Source organism: Jaculus jaculus, chromosome 1 (genome assembly GCF_020740685.1).
Source record: "Jaculus jaculus isolate mJacJac1 chromosome 1, mJacJac1.mat.Y.cur, whole genome shotgun sequence".
NCBI classification, from domain to species: Eukaryota; Metazoa; Chordata; class Mammalia; order Rodentia; family Dipodidae; genus Jaculus; species Jaculus jaculus.
In genome coordinates this window covers 273,686,107-273,701,682 of record NC_059102.1, presented here as the reverse complement: position 1 = coordinate 273,701,682, position 15,576 = coordinate 273,686,107, and the positions used below count along the sequence as shown (strand labels likewise).

The 15,576-nt window shown below is 41.8% G+C and overlaps 1 protein-coding gene across 1 annotated transcript in view; it reads left to right on the top strand.

Annotated features, from left to right (window-relative positions):
* Window positions 1-15,576, top strand: part of Hydin (HYDIN axonemal central pair apparatus protein) — a 433,096-nt gene that overhangs the window by 395,235 nt on the left and 22,285 nt on the right. Inside the window, exons 68-76 of the mRNA XM_004659564.2 lie at window positions 658-856; window positions 1,922-2,134; window positions 2,752-2,890; window positions 4,882-5,047; window positions 8,701-8,848; window positions 9,277-9,484; window positions 9,938-10,159; window positions 12,901-13,070; window positions 14,994-15,192. Coding sequence (XP_004659621.2) covers window positions 658-856; window positions 1,922-2,134; window positions 2,752-2,890; window positions 4,882-5,047; window positions 8,701-8,848; window positions 9,277-9,484; window positions 9,938-10,159; window positions 12,901-13,070; window positions 14,994-15,192 — 1,664 coding nt within the window. The remainder of the gene's footprint in view (window positions 1-657; window positions 857-1,921; window positions 2,135-2,751; window positions 2,891-4,881; window positions 5,048-8,700; window positions 8,849-9,276; window positions 9,485-9,937; window positions 10,160-12,900; window positions 13,071-14,993; window positions 15,193-15,576) is intronic.

Genomic DNA, 15,576 nt, shown 5'->3' with positions numbered 1-15,576 from the left:
ATAAGTTTTGTAGCCTTTACAGAGTCACATGGGCCCAGGTGATGAAACGCTGACCTCTGCCCTCCTCAGATTCCAGACTTCCCCCCTCCTGCATGTCCACTAGGCCAATGACCCATATCACTAGGAATGATCACTAGGAATCTTCTAATTCTTAACCTTCTGGAAGATAGCAGACCCCTTGAAAAAACTATAAACTTTTTCCCAGGAAAATAGTTAACCTTGATACATAGGAAACACTAGAAAAGGACCCATCACTTGGAAGGAAACACAGTCTCTGCTGCTTCAGCCTTGGAGATGCACAGACTTCCAAATGCTTTGGGCCTCCAGCTTGAAAATCCCTACATTAGAACAATTATTCTTCACAACTTACTCTGGGGCAGAAGAAACACACACACACACACACACACACACACACACACACACACAGGTCCTCGTCTTGAGCTAAAAGGAAACAAACTTGAAAACATGGAATTCATAGACATGTGTTTCAGGAGTGACCTGAGAGACACATGAGCTGATTCCTTCTAGTACTGTGTTAAGTGTACCCGCTACAAGAGGTGAGCCCAAGCACCTCACAGAGGGTCCCAGAGGGCTTGAGACGGGATGCTTACCACCTTCCTTCTCAAAGAATATCACCTTCTCTCCATCTGCCCCCAGCTTCTGCTCAAAAAGATCAGCTCAGTCAAGGCACAGGCAGCACCCTGGACAGCGGCTTGGACCATTGGCCCGAGGGCACCCCTTCGCCCTTCTCGGTGGAGCCCTCCTCAGGCATCGTGCCTGTGGGGAAGACTCAGAAATTCAAAGTGAAATTCTCCCCTGTGGACACTGGAGAGTTTGAGAACAGCCTGTTCTGCCAGTAAGGAAATGTGCTCTCTAGAACCTCCAGCTTGTATCCCCCTCCTCTCACCACTGTCATTCTTTCCAACCCTAGATGCGCCCACAGCCCCAGACAGCCACTATGCCCTTTAGAAAGACTGAAAGTGGCCAGCCTTTAGAGAACATGGTCCCTGTCCAGCTCATCAGTTTCTCCCACTGCTCCCTCCTTCCCAGTGACAAACAGGATTGCACTGAACTAGAGAATGGTTGACAGCCTGGTAGTTTCCAGTCCTTTGACAAGTAAGATCTTGGGCAAGCTTCCTTGTATCTTCTCTGTGTTCTCATATGTAAGACTTGATTGTCTTATGTATAAGACACTGCCTTGTAGAATTATCAGGAAACTAAATGGATTAACTCACGCAAAGAGATTAGAACAATGCCTGGCCCACAGTAAACATAATAAACACACATTGGAAGATGGTGTGGTCTGGTCTGGTCTGGTGCCCCAAAAGGGTAGAAGTAATAAAAAAAAAAAAATTTTAGTTCCTGGCATGGTACCTACTTCAAAAATATCCAAAGAGAACACCTACCTTGCAGAGGTATTCTATGAACCCTGGCATAGGGTGGCAGAGACCTGTGTGAGCTTTCAGAGCCACCTAGAGCCCCTGCAGTCTCGCCACAGAGACCCCTGCCAGGTAGAGACTACCTCATCTTGATTCTGGGGCTCAGACCCTTCACATGCATTCACCTTGTTCAAGACAATTCTTCCAGGATGTCCAGGTCCCTTTTCATGCCTTGTTGAATGCCTGTGAGAAGGTCCAGAGGGCAAGTACTCCTTTCGTAGCTCACCACTAACAAAAGAAGAAACTCGTGGCCCTGTTGAGGTACACAGAGGGACTCAGCCTACTTATCCATTCAGCAGTTAATTAATGAATGCCTATCATGTGCCATGTGCCAGCCAAAGTACTGATGTTGTATTTTGATCAAAACAAACCCACTCTGCTCCCACAGAACTTGCATTCAGATAAGCATAAAACTAATTTCCAACCAGCTAAGAAAGCAACAATAGATTACAAAATAAACTCTAATACCTTTATCATTTCAGGATTCCCAACCTGCCACCTGGTGAGCAGGGCCCAGTCCTGGTAACAAAAGGGCGGAGCATCTTGCCCTTCTGTCATTTTGACCTGAAAGAGTCAGACTACATCAGTGGTCATCGGCGTAACCCAGATCTCCGAGGGCCTGGTGCAGGACCTCTGGATCCGAACACCCGGGTTATTGAGTTCACCTGTGTGGGCATAGGAGGACAAAATCTCCAGTGAGTCGCTTGTGCTTGTATGGATTGAATTTTTACCGGTCAGTCCTTCTAAAGAACTCAGAGGAAGAATTCCGAAAAACAAGGTGCAATAATTCTTGGTAGGGCATCCTGCGGGTTTTCCTAAGTTTTAGAGGTTTGACATGAGAGAACCACTATGTGTTTTGATAGTGGGGACATTTTAGTATATATAAACATATGAGCAAGCCGGGCATGGTGGCACACGCCTTTAATCCCAGCACTCAGGAGGCAGAGATAGGAGGGTCACTGTGAGTTCGAGGCCACCCAAAGACTACGTAGTCAATTCCAGGTCAGCCTGGACTAGAGTGAAACTCAGCCTTGAAAAACCAAAAAAAAAAAAAAAAAGGTATGATCCCGCACCACCACCTTGACCACAGAACATCTCTGGGACACATGTGGCCTTGACAGCATTTTCACTCCAAAGTCTAGAACCCTTACCATCTTTCTGATCCCAGGGGAGGTGGCATTTTCATGCCTACAGAAATGAAGTGTTCAGACCAGTTCTGGGTCCCAGTACTTAGAACAAGGATTCATGTAAGTTTTCTTGATTTTCAATCCCCTGACTCACTTTCTGCTATCAATTTTTCCCGTTTGGCCAGGACCTTTACAATCCTCAACCCAACCAATACCACCTACTCCTTCTGTTGGATCTCTGAAGAAATCGAAAGTCTCCAGAACCCTCCAGCCTTTTCATGCCTTACAGAAAAGGGTGTCATCCACCCAGAAAAGAAAGCGGAGGTGTGTGTAGATTGGGACCCCTCAACCCAGGGCTGGGTCATTCTATCTATCTCTGCATAGTAGTGCATAGAGAGAGTAGTAGGTGGTGTTAGTGAAAACTACCTAAGAGAGTGTCAGTCAGAAAGTATTTTTTGAGTGACTTTATGCACACTGGGCAGTCCTGTTGCACAAGACAGGCCTGGACTCTCTTGGCTGGCCATGGAGAGAGCTCTACAATTTGCAGTTTTCATGAAAATGTTCAGGGCTAAGGAGCTAGTTCAGTAAGCAAAGTGCCTTATTAATTCATGAGGTTCTGAGTTCAGATCCCCAGAACTCATGTAAAATGCCATTCATAGTAGCACATGCCTGTAATCCCAGCACTGGGAGGATCCCTGGGTCTCACTCGCTAGCTAGTCTAGCTGAAATGTCTCAGAGAATAGAGTGGAGAGCAATCAAGTAATATTGACCTCAGGCCTGCACACACACAAGTCATGTATGTGCGTCACACATATGAATGCTTATATACACACCACATGTTCACATGTAAAAGAGAGAGAGGAAAAATATTAGACAGAAATAGCTGGGGACTCAAGAACTCATGCAGTGGTGGAAAGCAAAGACCTGTCTGTGTCCAAGGGACTGATAACAGAAAACAGACATGTACATAATTTTATTTGGTCAGGCCAAAGGATAAACCAAAAGAAACAGAACCATGTCCTGCATCTTAGTCCTAAATGTCTCCACAATGATAACAGGTAGGGAGTCAGGCTTACTTGTGACCATCCTGGCCAAACAGACCTGTGGGCTCTATGTCCAGAACCTCAGAGTAAAAATAAACACATGAAACAAATATTATAAATCTAAAGGCCTTCAAGAAGGTCTCCCAAACTAACCAAGCAAGTTAAGGGGACAGTGCATGTCTATGTGAATCTCCCTATCTTTTTATTAATTAACTGTGTGTGGACGCATGTGCATGCATGTATGGCTGTGCATGTGGAGGTGAGAAGAATTGACTGTGCTCTGCCTTCTTTGAGTCAGTCTCTTGCAACTGCCAATGAGTGTAGCTGACAAGCTAGAGATTGGCTTTTGACCTCTGCATGTTGTCAGCACCCAGGCTATATAGTTGAGCATAACAAGATGGGTGGGGGGGGGATGTTCTACCACAGGCTTGCCTCACCTTGATTGTGCCCACCCCTGCATCTTAGAAATGTATGAGAAATGTTGCCCAGTTCCTAGAGAGGCATGCTTCAGAATCCATCATCCCAGGCTGTGGTTCTTTGGGTAACAATGGTGTTGTTGAGGTGACAACCTCCAGAATATTAGCTTTGCATCATCTTGCCATTGGCATGGGCCATGCATGTTAAGCTGTCTGTCTGCTTTTGATAAGATTCCATTATTCTTCATGCAATCTGAGTTAATCAACTGCAACTCATTCAGGTTGGCTCAGTGGGGCGGGAGGGGGGGAAGCACCTGGGACAGCATTTGAGATTAGACTTTCCTTTAAGGTCTTTCTGGTCCTCTCTAGCCATCTATGTCATTTTCTGTCTACAAACCAGTTTTCCCCCTATGAATTATTTTAATTTCTGTTGCTTTGTAACTTCACTTAACAAATGAATTATCCATGCCATGGCTCAGCTCACATTCACATTTGTCCCAGTTTTCTAATTCTAAACTTCAGAGAGAGAGAGAGAGATTCTGGTTGTCCTGCTAATCATGTTGAGTTGGGCCATGTGTTAGACTGTTTATAGATATGTGTATTGTTTTTCCTTGGGATGTATGCCAGCTGGTCCATTATAGTACAGCCATTGCCAGGCCAAATACATGGCACAGACTATGACAGTTAATTAGCAGAAGCTATAAGTGTGGTAGACTAATTCTCCTAAAGGTCAGTTATGCCGGGGTAGCCTGGGAATTCCAGATCTCATGACCCTACTGATGACTAGTCTCCAATAGCACAAGAAGTGAGAAAACAAGACATTCCTCTCACCCCTGATTTCAAATTGTCTTCCTAGATTATATTCCAGTTCACGCCTTCCCATCTTGATATCTCGGAATCATTCTGGACTTTCTTAATCCCAGAACACAATATCTCTGTCCCCTTCCTGCTGATGGGCAAAGCCACTGACCCTGTCATCTCTCTGGACAAGTCACACCTCAACTTCAGTTCTCTCCTCATTGGTAAGGCTGCCCTGTTGGTTTATATTTTGAGTTGGCATGACCTGGGCAAGGTCATCAAGAATTCAGGAACAGGGGCTGAGGAGATGGATCAGTGGTAAAGGTCCTTGCCTGCAAAGCCAAAGGACCCTGGCTCAACTCTCCAGGACCTATGTAAGCCAGATACACAGGGTGGCACATGCATCTGAAGTTCATTTGCAATAGCTGGAGGCTCTGGCATCCCCTTTCTCTCTCTCTATTTCTCTCTCTCTCTCATAAATTAATAAAGTATATCTTTATAAAATAATTCAGAAACAGACAAAGATGGGTAACTGCTCTTGTTGTTACCCAGAAATATATCTTAGGGCTTTTATCATTTATCAGAGAGCCACAAAATATTTTCCTCTCAATCTAATTTCCATGAAACATCTTTAAAAGTCACACACTGATAACTGAGGAAATTCATAAGCTTTATTATAGATTGTTCTAGGCAGATTCCTTTAGGACCTGCACTGCCTCAATTCACTTGCAGATCTTCATGTCAATCCTCTCTGTTTCACCCCTGTCCCTCCAACACCAAATTCTTTATCTGTGCAACAGTGGCCAGAGTTCTCTTCCTTCCCTTCAACCATTGATTGAGCTTGAGAATAATTATCAATGAGCAGAGATGGAGCTTAGTAATAGAGAGCTTTCCAGTATGCATAAAGCCCTACATTCAATCCTCAGTACTATTAAAAAAAAAAGAAGGATTTCAGAGGTGAAGGTTTGGGGGGGGTAGGGAGGGAATTACCATGGAATGTCTTTTTATAATCATGGAAATGTTAATAAAAAAAATTTAAAAAAAAAAGAAGGAAAAGAAAACTTTTCTTGAGCCCCAAGTCTGACCAGGGGATGGGATGGGATGCACTAAGGTAAAACAAAAAGTCTCTAGTTCTAATTGTAGGAAATGGAATGCCAAAAATTCAATAAGTAAAATACATAGAATGTCAGCTATTAATAAGTGCCCCTAGGGAAGAATACAGCAGCCAAATCATAAGGAGTGCAGTGAGCAGTGAAAAGAAGGCATCTGAGCAGACTTAAAGGCATAAAGGATATAAAGTGGTCATCAGATCCATTGTAACCCTACCCATCTTGCACATGAATGTGGGTCTCTGTGCAAAAATAAAACTAAAGCCAGAGAACTTTTAAATGATTCAATTGATTATAATCTATAAAATTATATTCTTCATAATAAGTCAATCAGTGTGGTGATGTTGTATTAGAAAAAGTTTAGGGCTGGAGAGATGGCTTTGAGGTTGAGGTGCTTGCCTGCAAATCCTAAAGACACAGGTTCAATTCTTCAGGTCCCACGTAAGCCAAATGCACATGGTGGCTCATATGTCTGGAGCTCATTTGCAGTGGCTAGAGGCCCTGGGTTGCCCATTCTCCCTCTCTCTCTCTCTCCCTCTCTCTCTCTCTTTTCTTCCCTCCCTCCCTCTGTCTCAAATAAATAAATATCAGAAAAGCATGCACCATCATGCCTGGTTTATAAAAAAAAGAAAGAAAAAGTTTAATCTCTCCTCATCCATCCTGTCATTCTTCTCTTTCCACCAAAAAAAAAAAAAAGCAATGTTCATAGTTGGGTGTGTGTTCAATGTGTATTATCATCAAACATTTCTTATGCTGGCACACATAAGTTGGTAGTGTCATTGATTAAGGTTTTAAACAAATAACAGTATAGCATAATAATAATAACAGTAAGGTGAAGAGTTTTGTCCAGAAGTGCAATAATGTGGATTTTAATACATTCATGACATCAGTAGACTAAATAAAATAATCCATGTGACTATGCTAATGTGCCAAAAAGTCATTGATAAAATTCAGCAAACAAAAAAAAAAATTCAGCAAACATTCCCCAAAAAGCCTCAAATAATAAAATGGAAATTTATGGAGACAGCTTAAAGAATATTAACAAAAACCAAGAGACAAGCAAATGTTATGCTATGATAAACCACTGAAACTACTTCATTTAAAATGTGGAGGTAAAAAAGAAATTTTTTAATGTGGAGGTGAGGCTAGAGAGATGGCTCAGTGATTAAAAGCACATGTACATAAAGCCTGATGGCCTAGGTTTGATTCCCCAGTGCCCACATAAAGCCACAAAGTGGCACATGCATCTGGAGTTCATTTGCAGTGGCAAGAGGCCCTGGTGCACCCATGTGCCTATTCTCATTCTCCCTGTCCCTCTGTTTGAAAATAATAAATAAATAAAATAAGGAAGTGGGGAATGGGGAGATAGCTCAGCAGTTAAAGGCACATGCTTGTAAGTGTGCCAACTGAAGTTTGATCCTCCTCAGCACCCACATAAAGCTATACACGAAGTGACACAAAGTGTCCCACACATTTGTAATCCTAATGTGCCTGTGGCAATGGGAGGAGAGCCAAGAGCATCCAGAAGCTTGCAAGCAGCAATAAAGGCAAGAGAGAACCTGTCTCATGCATGCAGTGGCATGCACATGCTCATGCCCACACACACACACACACACACACACACACACACACACACTACATATATATATGAATAAAAGTAGAAACAATTAACATGAGGAGTTATGCAACATACTTAACACTACCATTATAATTGAACATTGTCTTAGAGATTATAGCCAGTGTGACACACAAAATTATGTAACTAGCATAAATATGTGGGGGAAATAAAAACAATCTGATTTGCTGTTGTTGATGATGTTATACACGTGAAACCTCAAGAGGTTCAAGAGATAAGCTGCCATAATCTATATAATTTAGTAGAGGAAATTATGCAGACATTCAAGTTTCTTCCCTTTAGCAATAAAAAGCAGAAAATAAAATTATACTGACCAAATACACAGTATCTAATGATATATGCAGTAAGAAATGTCCAGGACATATATGACTAGAATTATTAAATCACATTAAAATGTTTGCAAACCAGAGCTAAACATTTTGTCAGTTCTCCCAAAATTAAATGAAAATTCAATCAAATTCCAATTGGAATCATAGCTAGGGTTTCCAGATAAAATGTAGAATGCACAGCTAAATCTTAATTTCAATTAGCAATAAGTAATGTTAATGTAAATATTGCTATCATATTTATGCTAAAAAGTTACTTGATAAATATGATTACCCTAATCCAAAAAAAGCATGGGTAGGGAAGAATTGGATAAAGTGATCCTAAATTTGTGTAGGAAAATAATGTTCAACATTAGCCAAGGGGAAGACAAAATAATGAGAGCAGTATTAGGGATCTGGACAGGAAACCTCAGCATACCCAAGGTCTAATTCACAAAAATTCAACATAGGGCTGCTGTACAGATATTTGGGCAGCTCAGAAATGTGTTCCAACTCCTGGGTCTGAAGAAGCAAGGGAAGAAAATAGTGTTACCAGAAGCTCAGAAAAACAGAAAAGCCACCCTTCCGGAAGAGTGGAGTCAGTTAGTGAAGGGAATTCTAGAAGGAAGATGTGAAATCTCCCAAAGGAGGAAGGTGACTGGGAGAGCAGGAAATGAAATAGTCAAAGACTGAGAAGTTGGGGACAGGGAAGAAAAAGAAGTTGGGGTAACTTCTGCAAAGGTTTTCCCTTGCCTGTGGAGTGATACCTGCAGAGGTATCATTGCGCAGGAAGGAGGCCTCACTGAAGTCTGCTGTTTCCTCCCTAGGCAGAGAAGCCCGAGAAAGTGTGAAAATCATCAACAAGGAGGAGCAGGGGTTCAATTTTGCCTTCCAGGACAACTCCCGCTTTTCTGAAGGATTCAGCAGCAGCCTAGTTGTATGTCCCATGGAGGGCTGGGTCCAACCACTATCCAGGTAAAGAAAAATGAAGGCTTTGGATACATGCTTCCAGCATGGCAGGGACCAGGGCCTGCCAGCCCAGAAGAGTCATCAGAGTACCCCATTTATAAATCTCTTCCAACTCTAAGATTTATATATTAACAGTTCCAGCTCTGTCCTGCCCTACTCCCAGGAGTTCATTTTATTGATGAACTATGGACTGTTGAGAATCCTCGGTCCTTGTTAGTATTTTCTCTTGGGCTTCTAGCCTTTCCCTTGCTGCTTTATGTGTGAATCCACAGAGCAATGACTAGCTTTGTTTGGGAAATCTTAAAAGTTGGCCTTATTTGGAATGCTGCTTTGGTGTCTTTTCCTCACAGTATGTCCACTAATTCATTATTCATGTTTATCAGGCTTTAACTGGTTGGCTTTGTCAGATAATCTGCTGTCTTGTTCACCAACAGGTTCCCAATTGATATTTTCTTCACACCAAAGCAGGAAGGAGATGTGAACTTTAATTTGATCTGCAACGTGAAAAAGAAAGTCCACCCTCTGATATTAAATGTCAAGGCTGAGGGCTACACTATGAACGCAGAAGTCAAGTGTAAGGACAGGGCAGGCTCCATCACTCTCTTGACATCCAACCAGACCAACATCATTAATTTCTATGAGGTAAGGTATGAAAGAACGTTGCTGTTCTTCTTGGTTTCCACATATAGCTGGGGAAAGTGACACAAGTTAATATGTACTGAGTCTATCTCAGATACCTGAAAACCCAAAGAATGAAAATCTGTCAAAACAGCATTATGCCCAGAATATACATTATTGTGATGTGAATGCTTGTCTTACTTGATTTTTCAAGGGATGGAGGTGATGAGGAGGGATGAGAATAGTTGTATTAAACAAGTAGGAAAGATTTTTGACTACCAAGGAAGTCTGAGAATTTAGTTGTCAACATACATATGTGAGGTACCCAGCCGTTGGTAGTTCTTGCTGGAATATCTAACACCATGCAGCACACAGCTCACCAGTGCCATCTGTCATTCTTATTTCTCAAAGGATATTTTTCCTAGAGAAGGTAACTTTGGTTTCTGCTCACTGATATGTTCTCTCTCTGTCTCTCAGGTGGAACTAAATGAATGTGTCCAGTGTGAATTCAGCTTTATCAACACTGGGAAGTTCAATTTCAGTGTACAGACAGAGCTTTCTGGGCCCAAATCCCTATTGCAGTACTTGGAATTTTCACCTACCAACAATACTGTGGATGTGGGGCAAACTCAATATGCCACTCTGTCTTTCCAACCATATCAGAAGTGTGTCTTGAAGAACCTGGAACTCAGAATCAAGGTGAGACCATTTAATGTTGTCCAAACACTGAAGGAATTTATAGCATGTTGTTGCTCCAACTGGTTTATTCTGCTGTGTTCAGAAGCTCCTACAGGGTGATGGTTTGGAAACAACCCCCCACCAAATCTCTAGCACCAGTATTGAAAACAACTGACCATCCACATACTGCAATAGCATTCGGAGATTAAAATATCAGAGGGGGGCTAGAGAGATGGCTTGGTGGTTAAGTCACTTGCCTGCGAAGCCTAAGAATACATGTTTGACTCTCCAGATCCCATGTAAGCCAGATGCACAAAGGTGAGGCAAGTGCAAGGTCATATATACCCACTTGGTAGCACAAGTGTCTGGAGGCCATAGCATGCCAATCCTCCCTCCCCCCCACTCTCTCTCTTGCTCTCACTCTCACTCTCTCTGAAATTTATATATATATATTTATATATATATTTATTTATATTCATATATGTGTGTGTGTGTGTGTGTGTGTGTGTATGTATGTATGTATGTATATATATATACCAAAGGGATCTTGAATGGGACAAGGAAAGCATATGTACCACATTTCCCAAGGTACATCATTAAGAAAAAACAAGCATGATGATGTCAGCAGGAATGGTAGATAAGGATATCTGAAAAGCAGCTTTTCTTCAATGTCAGAAAAAACACTGGCAAAGCCAACTTTTTCAAAACTCTGGAAATTGGCCATAAACTTGCAGCAATCCTAGGAGAACATTCATTCAAGAACAATGACTGCATATGCATAGAACAGTGAACTTTGTGATATTTGAATCTGTTCTACTCCTAACTTTCCCCTCACCTCCATAGGAATCTTGAACCAACAGCTGTGCAATTGAAATGCAGACATATAACCTATCAGCCACTAGAGGAGGCAGAGGGGTTTGGAACTTCCCCCAAAGCTCTGTCATATATATACATATATCTCACCCAGTCTAGGAGTTCAATGGAAATTTATTTTGACTTCACCTGACTCAGATCTTGGTTATACTAAACAGTCTTTGCTTATGGAGTATTTGTCTAAAACAATCAGTGATGATTGTGTAACATTACAGCTGTTTAAAGTGCAGTGAAAATTGAAGCATGCATAACAGGGGCTTTGAAAAGCTCCAGTATATTCAAGACACCATACATTACATGCAGGACACATGCATCTCTGATTCTGTAGAGATACCTTTAATTCTTACCTCTAGCTAACATTTAGATTCTTTGAAAGCAAAATATGAACTCTATGGTAATATTAGACAAAATAGACTCTGAAACAAGAATTATGACCAAAGATAAAGACATTTGATAATGGTGAAAGGGTCACTCCAATAAGAAGTCACAACTATTATAAACATATTCACGTAACAACAAACTCCTAAAAGACATGAAGCAAAACTGGTAAAATAGGGGTGACAAAAATACAATTCAACAATTATACTTGAGAAGTTCAGTACCATTTTCAACAATAAATAAAGCTATACAAAAAGTCTGCAGAAGATTAAAGACAGAAATACTATTTAAAAACTTGAACAAATATACACATAGTAAAAGTACAATAAAGTTGCAAATCAATAACAAAAGGAAATTGGGATGCCCATCCAAATACATTGTTATTCAAAATTCTCATGAATAAAATGGTGGACTGGACCAGGCATGGTGGTACATGCCTTTAATCCCAGCATTCAGGAGGCAGAAGTAAGAGGATCAACATGAGTTCAAGGCCAGCCTGGGTCTACAGAGTGAGTTCCAGGTCAGCCTAGACTAGAGTGAGACTCTACTTCATAAAAACCAAAATGATGGTTTACTGGAAATGGGGATAAAACTATTGGAGCCTTAGTCTTTAATGCCAGAGACTGGGTGATTTATAATGAACAAAAACGTAATGGTTTACAGTTCTAGAAGCTGAGAAGTCTCATATCAAGGTTTTGACAATTTTCTGAAGCCTTCATGATGAGAAGGAAAAAGAGAGACCCTCATAACCTAAACACATCTTGAAGATCATGTCTTCCATTACTATCACAAATTTCAACATAAGGGGGGGGGTTGTTTGCTTTTGTTTTTTTGTTTGTTTGTTTGTTTGTTTGTTTTGTTTTGTTTTGTTTTGGAGGACAAATATCCAGTCCATAGCAGAACCAGGTAAGTCACTGGCCACTGAATGAGAGTTTGGAGCTCCCCCATTGATCTATGTGCCTGTTTTATGGCATTTCCACTTTTATCCTCATTCCTGTCATCTGGAAAAGAGTGACCTTTCTTCCTAAGCCCTCCATCTGCATTCCTGGGTAGGATGAAAAGAGGATGAGCACAAAGACAAAGAACATTCCCAGAAAGACCTTCCTTACTTGGACAAGATAGGTGTCCTTCCTTTCCTTCTCTGTTTACAGCCCAGTGCCCCAAACTATATCCAGCATCTGCTCTGAGCTACAAGGCAGGATGGGAAAACAAGCCTTTCACCTGGGCCCACTGACTAGCAGAATCCTGCGTTGTATGGCTCCTACCAGTGTCTGCCACCCCTTGACCTTCAAGCTGAACTACTGCTATAGGAATAAAGCAAGAGCCAGTGTTGAACCTGGTGAAGCAGCTTGTTGGAAAAGAACAGATTAACCTCTTGGGTCAGAATTTCGGGAGATGGAGCCCTGGAATCTGTCCTTTATAAAGCACCAACCACTTTCGCCCTGTCCCTGAGAACACAACTACCATCTTCCCACTTGTAATCTCAGTCTCCCACCCTTCTCTCCTCACAGGTCAGCCACGGACCAATGTTCATGTGCAGCATCATAGGCTGTGCTGTGAGCCCAGCCATCCATTTCTCCTTCACCAGCTACAACTTTGGGACCTGCTTTCTTTACCAAGCCGGGATGCCCCCGTACAAGCAAACTCTGGTCATTACCAACAAGGAAGAAACGTCTATGAGGTAAGTAGGCCTCACAGAGCATCCAGATGATTCTGCAACAACTTTGGGGCCCTACAAACTCCACAGGTGAGGTCCTGTCTGAACAGAAATTATAGAAAAGATCAAGCACATGTGGCATGAATCCTAGGTCTGCATCCCCACTATCAGTATGAATACTTGGGCAGCCTTGAGCTACCTGCTAAAAATCCTCTTCTTGAGGTGGTAAGAGAGTTGTGCCAAATCCTATTTGAATGGAAAGTTGTATAGCTTTCATTTATTTTCCTCATGCAATAGATTCGGATAGTTAAAACTGAATGTCTTGGCAGGCCATGGTGGCACATGCCTTTAATCCCAGCACTTGGGAGGCAGAGGTAGGAGTATTGCTGTGAGTTCAAGGCTACCCTGAGACTACATAGTGAATTCCAGGTCAGCCTAGGCTAAAGCAAGACCCTACCTCAAAAAAAGAAAAAAAGTGAGTGTCTCCACATCATATCTGTGGAATGTTTCAGTCCAGATGTATATACCTCATCCAGACCTATGAGACAGACTCTCATTAGGTAGAGACCTGTGTTCATTCATACATGTCTTTACCAATACTATAGAGAACTTCCTACAATGGTAAAGCATTGTTGTCTATACTGTCCAACACGGTGCCCTGTAGCCAGAAGTGGCTAGTGCAACTAAGGAACTGAATTTTAATTTAGTATTGTTTTATTTTAGCTAATTTAAACTCTAATAATCATTTTAGATGTCACAAATTAAGTTCAAATATCAGCTCTTTCTTAGCTATCACCTCAGGCAATTTTTTTTTGTTATTTTGGCTCTTTTATATTTTGCTTTGCTTTTGTTTCATTTTGATATTATTTAGGGGTTAGTTGATTGATTAGTTGGTTTTGAGTCAAGGGCTCATTATGTAGCCCAAGATGGCCTTAAACTCATGATCCTCCTGCCTCAGCCTCACAAATGTTAGAATTACAGCTGTGTGCCACCATGCATAGCCCAGATTGTTTTTATTTTGCTGACAGAGTTTTTTAAACTCTCTGTTCCTCTGTCTCCTTTCCTAAAATGAGTTATCATGATGGTCCCTACCACATAGGACTATTACGAAAGTTGAATTATTTCACTTAGGAACAGTACTTAGGGGCTAGCAATATGACTTAGCAGTTAAGGCGCTTGCCTGCAAAGCCTAAGCACCCAGGTTCTATTCCCCAGTACCCATGTAAGCCAGATGCACAAGGTGGCACATGCATCTGGAGTTCATTTGCAGTGGCTGGAGATCCTGGCATGCCCATTCCCTCCCTCCCTCCCTCCCTCTCTCTCTCTCTCTACCTCTTTCTCTGTATCTCAAATTAATTAATTTGTTAATTAATTAATTTAAAAACAGTACTTAGAACAATGCCTGGAACATAGCAGATGTTCAATTATTGCTAACCACTATTGCTGTTGTAATTATTATTCCAAATATTAAATCACAAGACTTTCTTGTAATTTTAAGTACTAGTTAAAATATTAGCTACAGGGCTAGAGAGATGGCTTAGTGGTTAAGGTACTTGCCTGCAAAGCCTAAGGACCCAGGTTGACTCCCCAGAACCCACATCAGCCAGATGCACAAGGTGAACTCTAGACAATGTGACCTTGTGTGCATGCACTATGAGGGTATTATCAATAAATCTAGAATCAATAGAGTGAAAGGTGTGTCAGACAAAGGCTCCTGAATGAACCTGTGGGTTTTCAAGCTGGTTCTTTCTGGATCGGGGGATGTGACCAGACTGCACCTTGGGGAGCACGGGCTGGTCATTGCTGAGGGTCCTTACAGCTCTATAATGTCTCCACAGTAGCAGGGTGGGAAACTTATCTGCACTCAGCCCAGAGACACAGAGCAACCTACCGGTCCCTGAATCAGTCTTCTTCACACTTACATTCCTTTTCCTTGATTTTCCTCAGCATAGAGTGTTTGTACACCAATACCACATACCTCGAGGTGAACTTCAATGTGGATGTGATAAAGCCAGGGAAGGCACTAGAGATCCCAATCATCTTTTATCCTCGAGAAGCTATCAACTACCGAGAGCTCATCCCCTTTGAAATCAATGGGCTCTCTCAACAAATGGTGGAGATCAAAGGGAAAGGAACAGAAATGAAGGTGAGAGATGGTGAAGGAGATCTCTCTCTTCCCAGCCTTGCTCGCTCCAATCCCTCCACACCTCTGCCCCTAGAATTGCTCCACTGGACACCAACCAGCCTAATGAGACATTATTCCTAGTCCCACAAAGGGGAGAATTGTCAAACCAGGCTCAAGTGGATCATAGCTCTTACTACCAAATTTACTATGTCAAAGAATTCAACCATGCACTAGACGTTTTTCTTCCTCTTCCTGGAGAAGTTTGGGATAATCATATACAGCATCACAAATACATATTCTTTCTCCCATTTCAAGGCATGTTTTCTTTTTAAGTTTAATAGACATTTATAGGCAATGTGCTTACATGTAGGTTTTAGCTATGAAACATCTTTCCTTAACACCCTC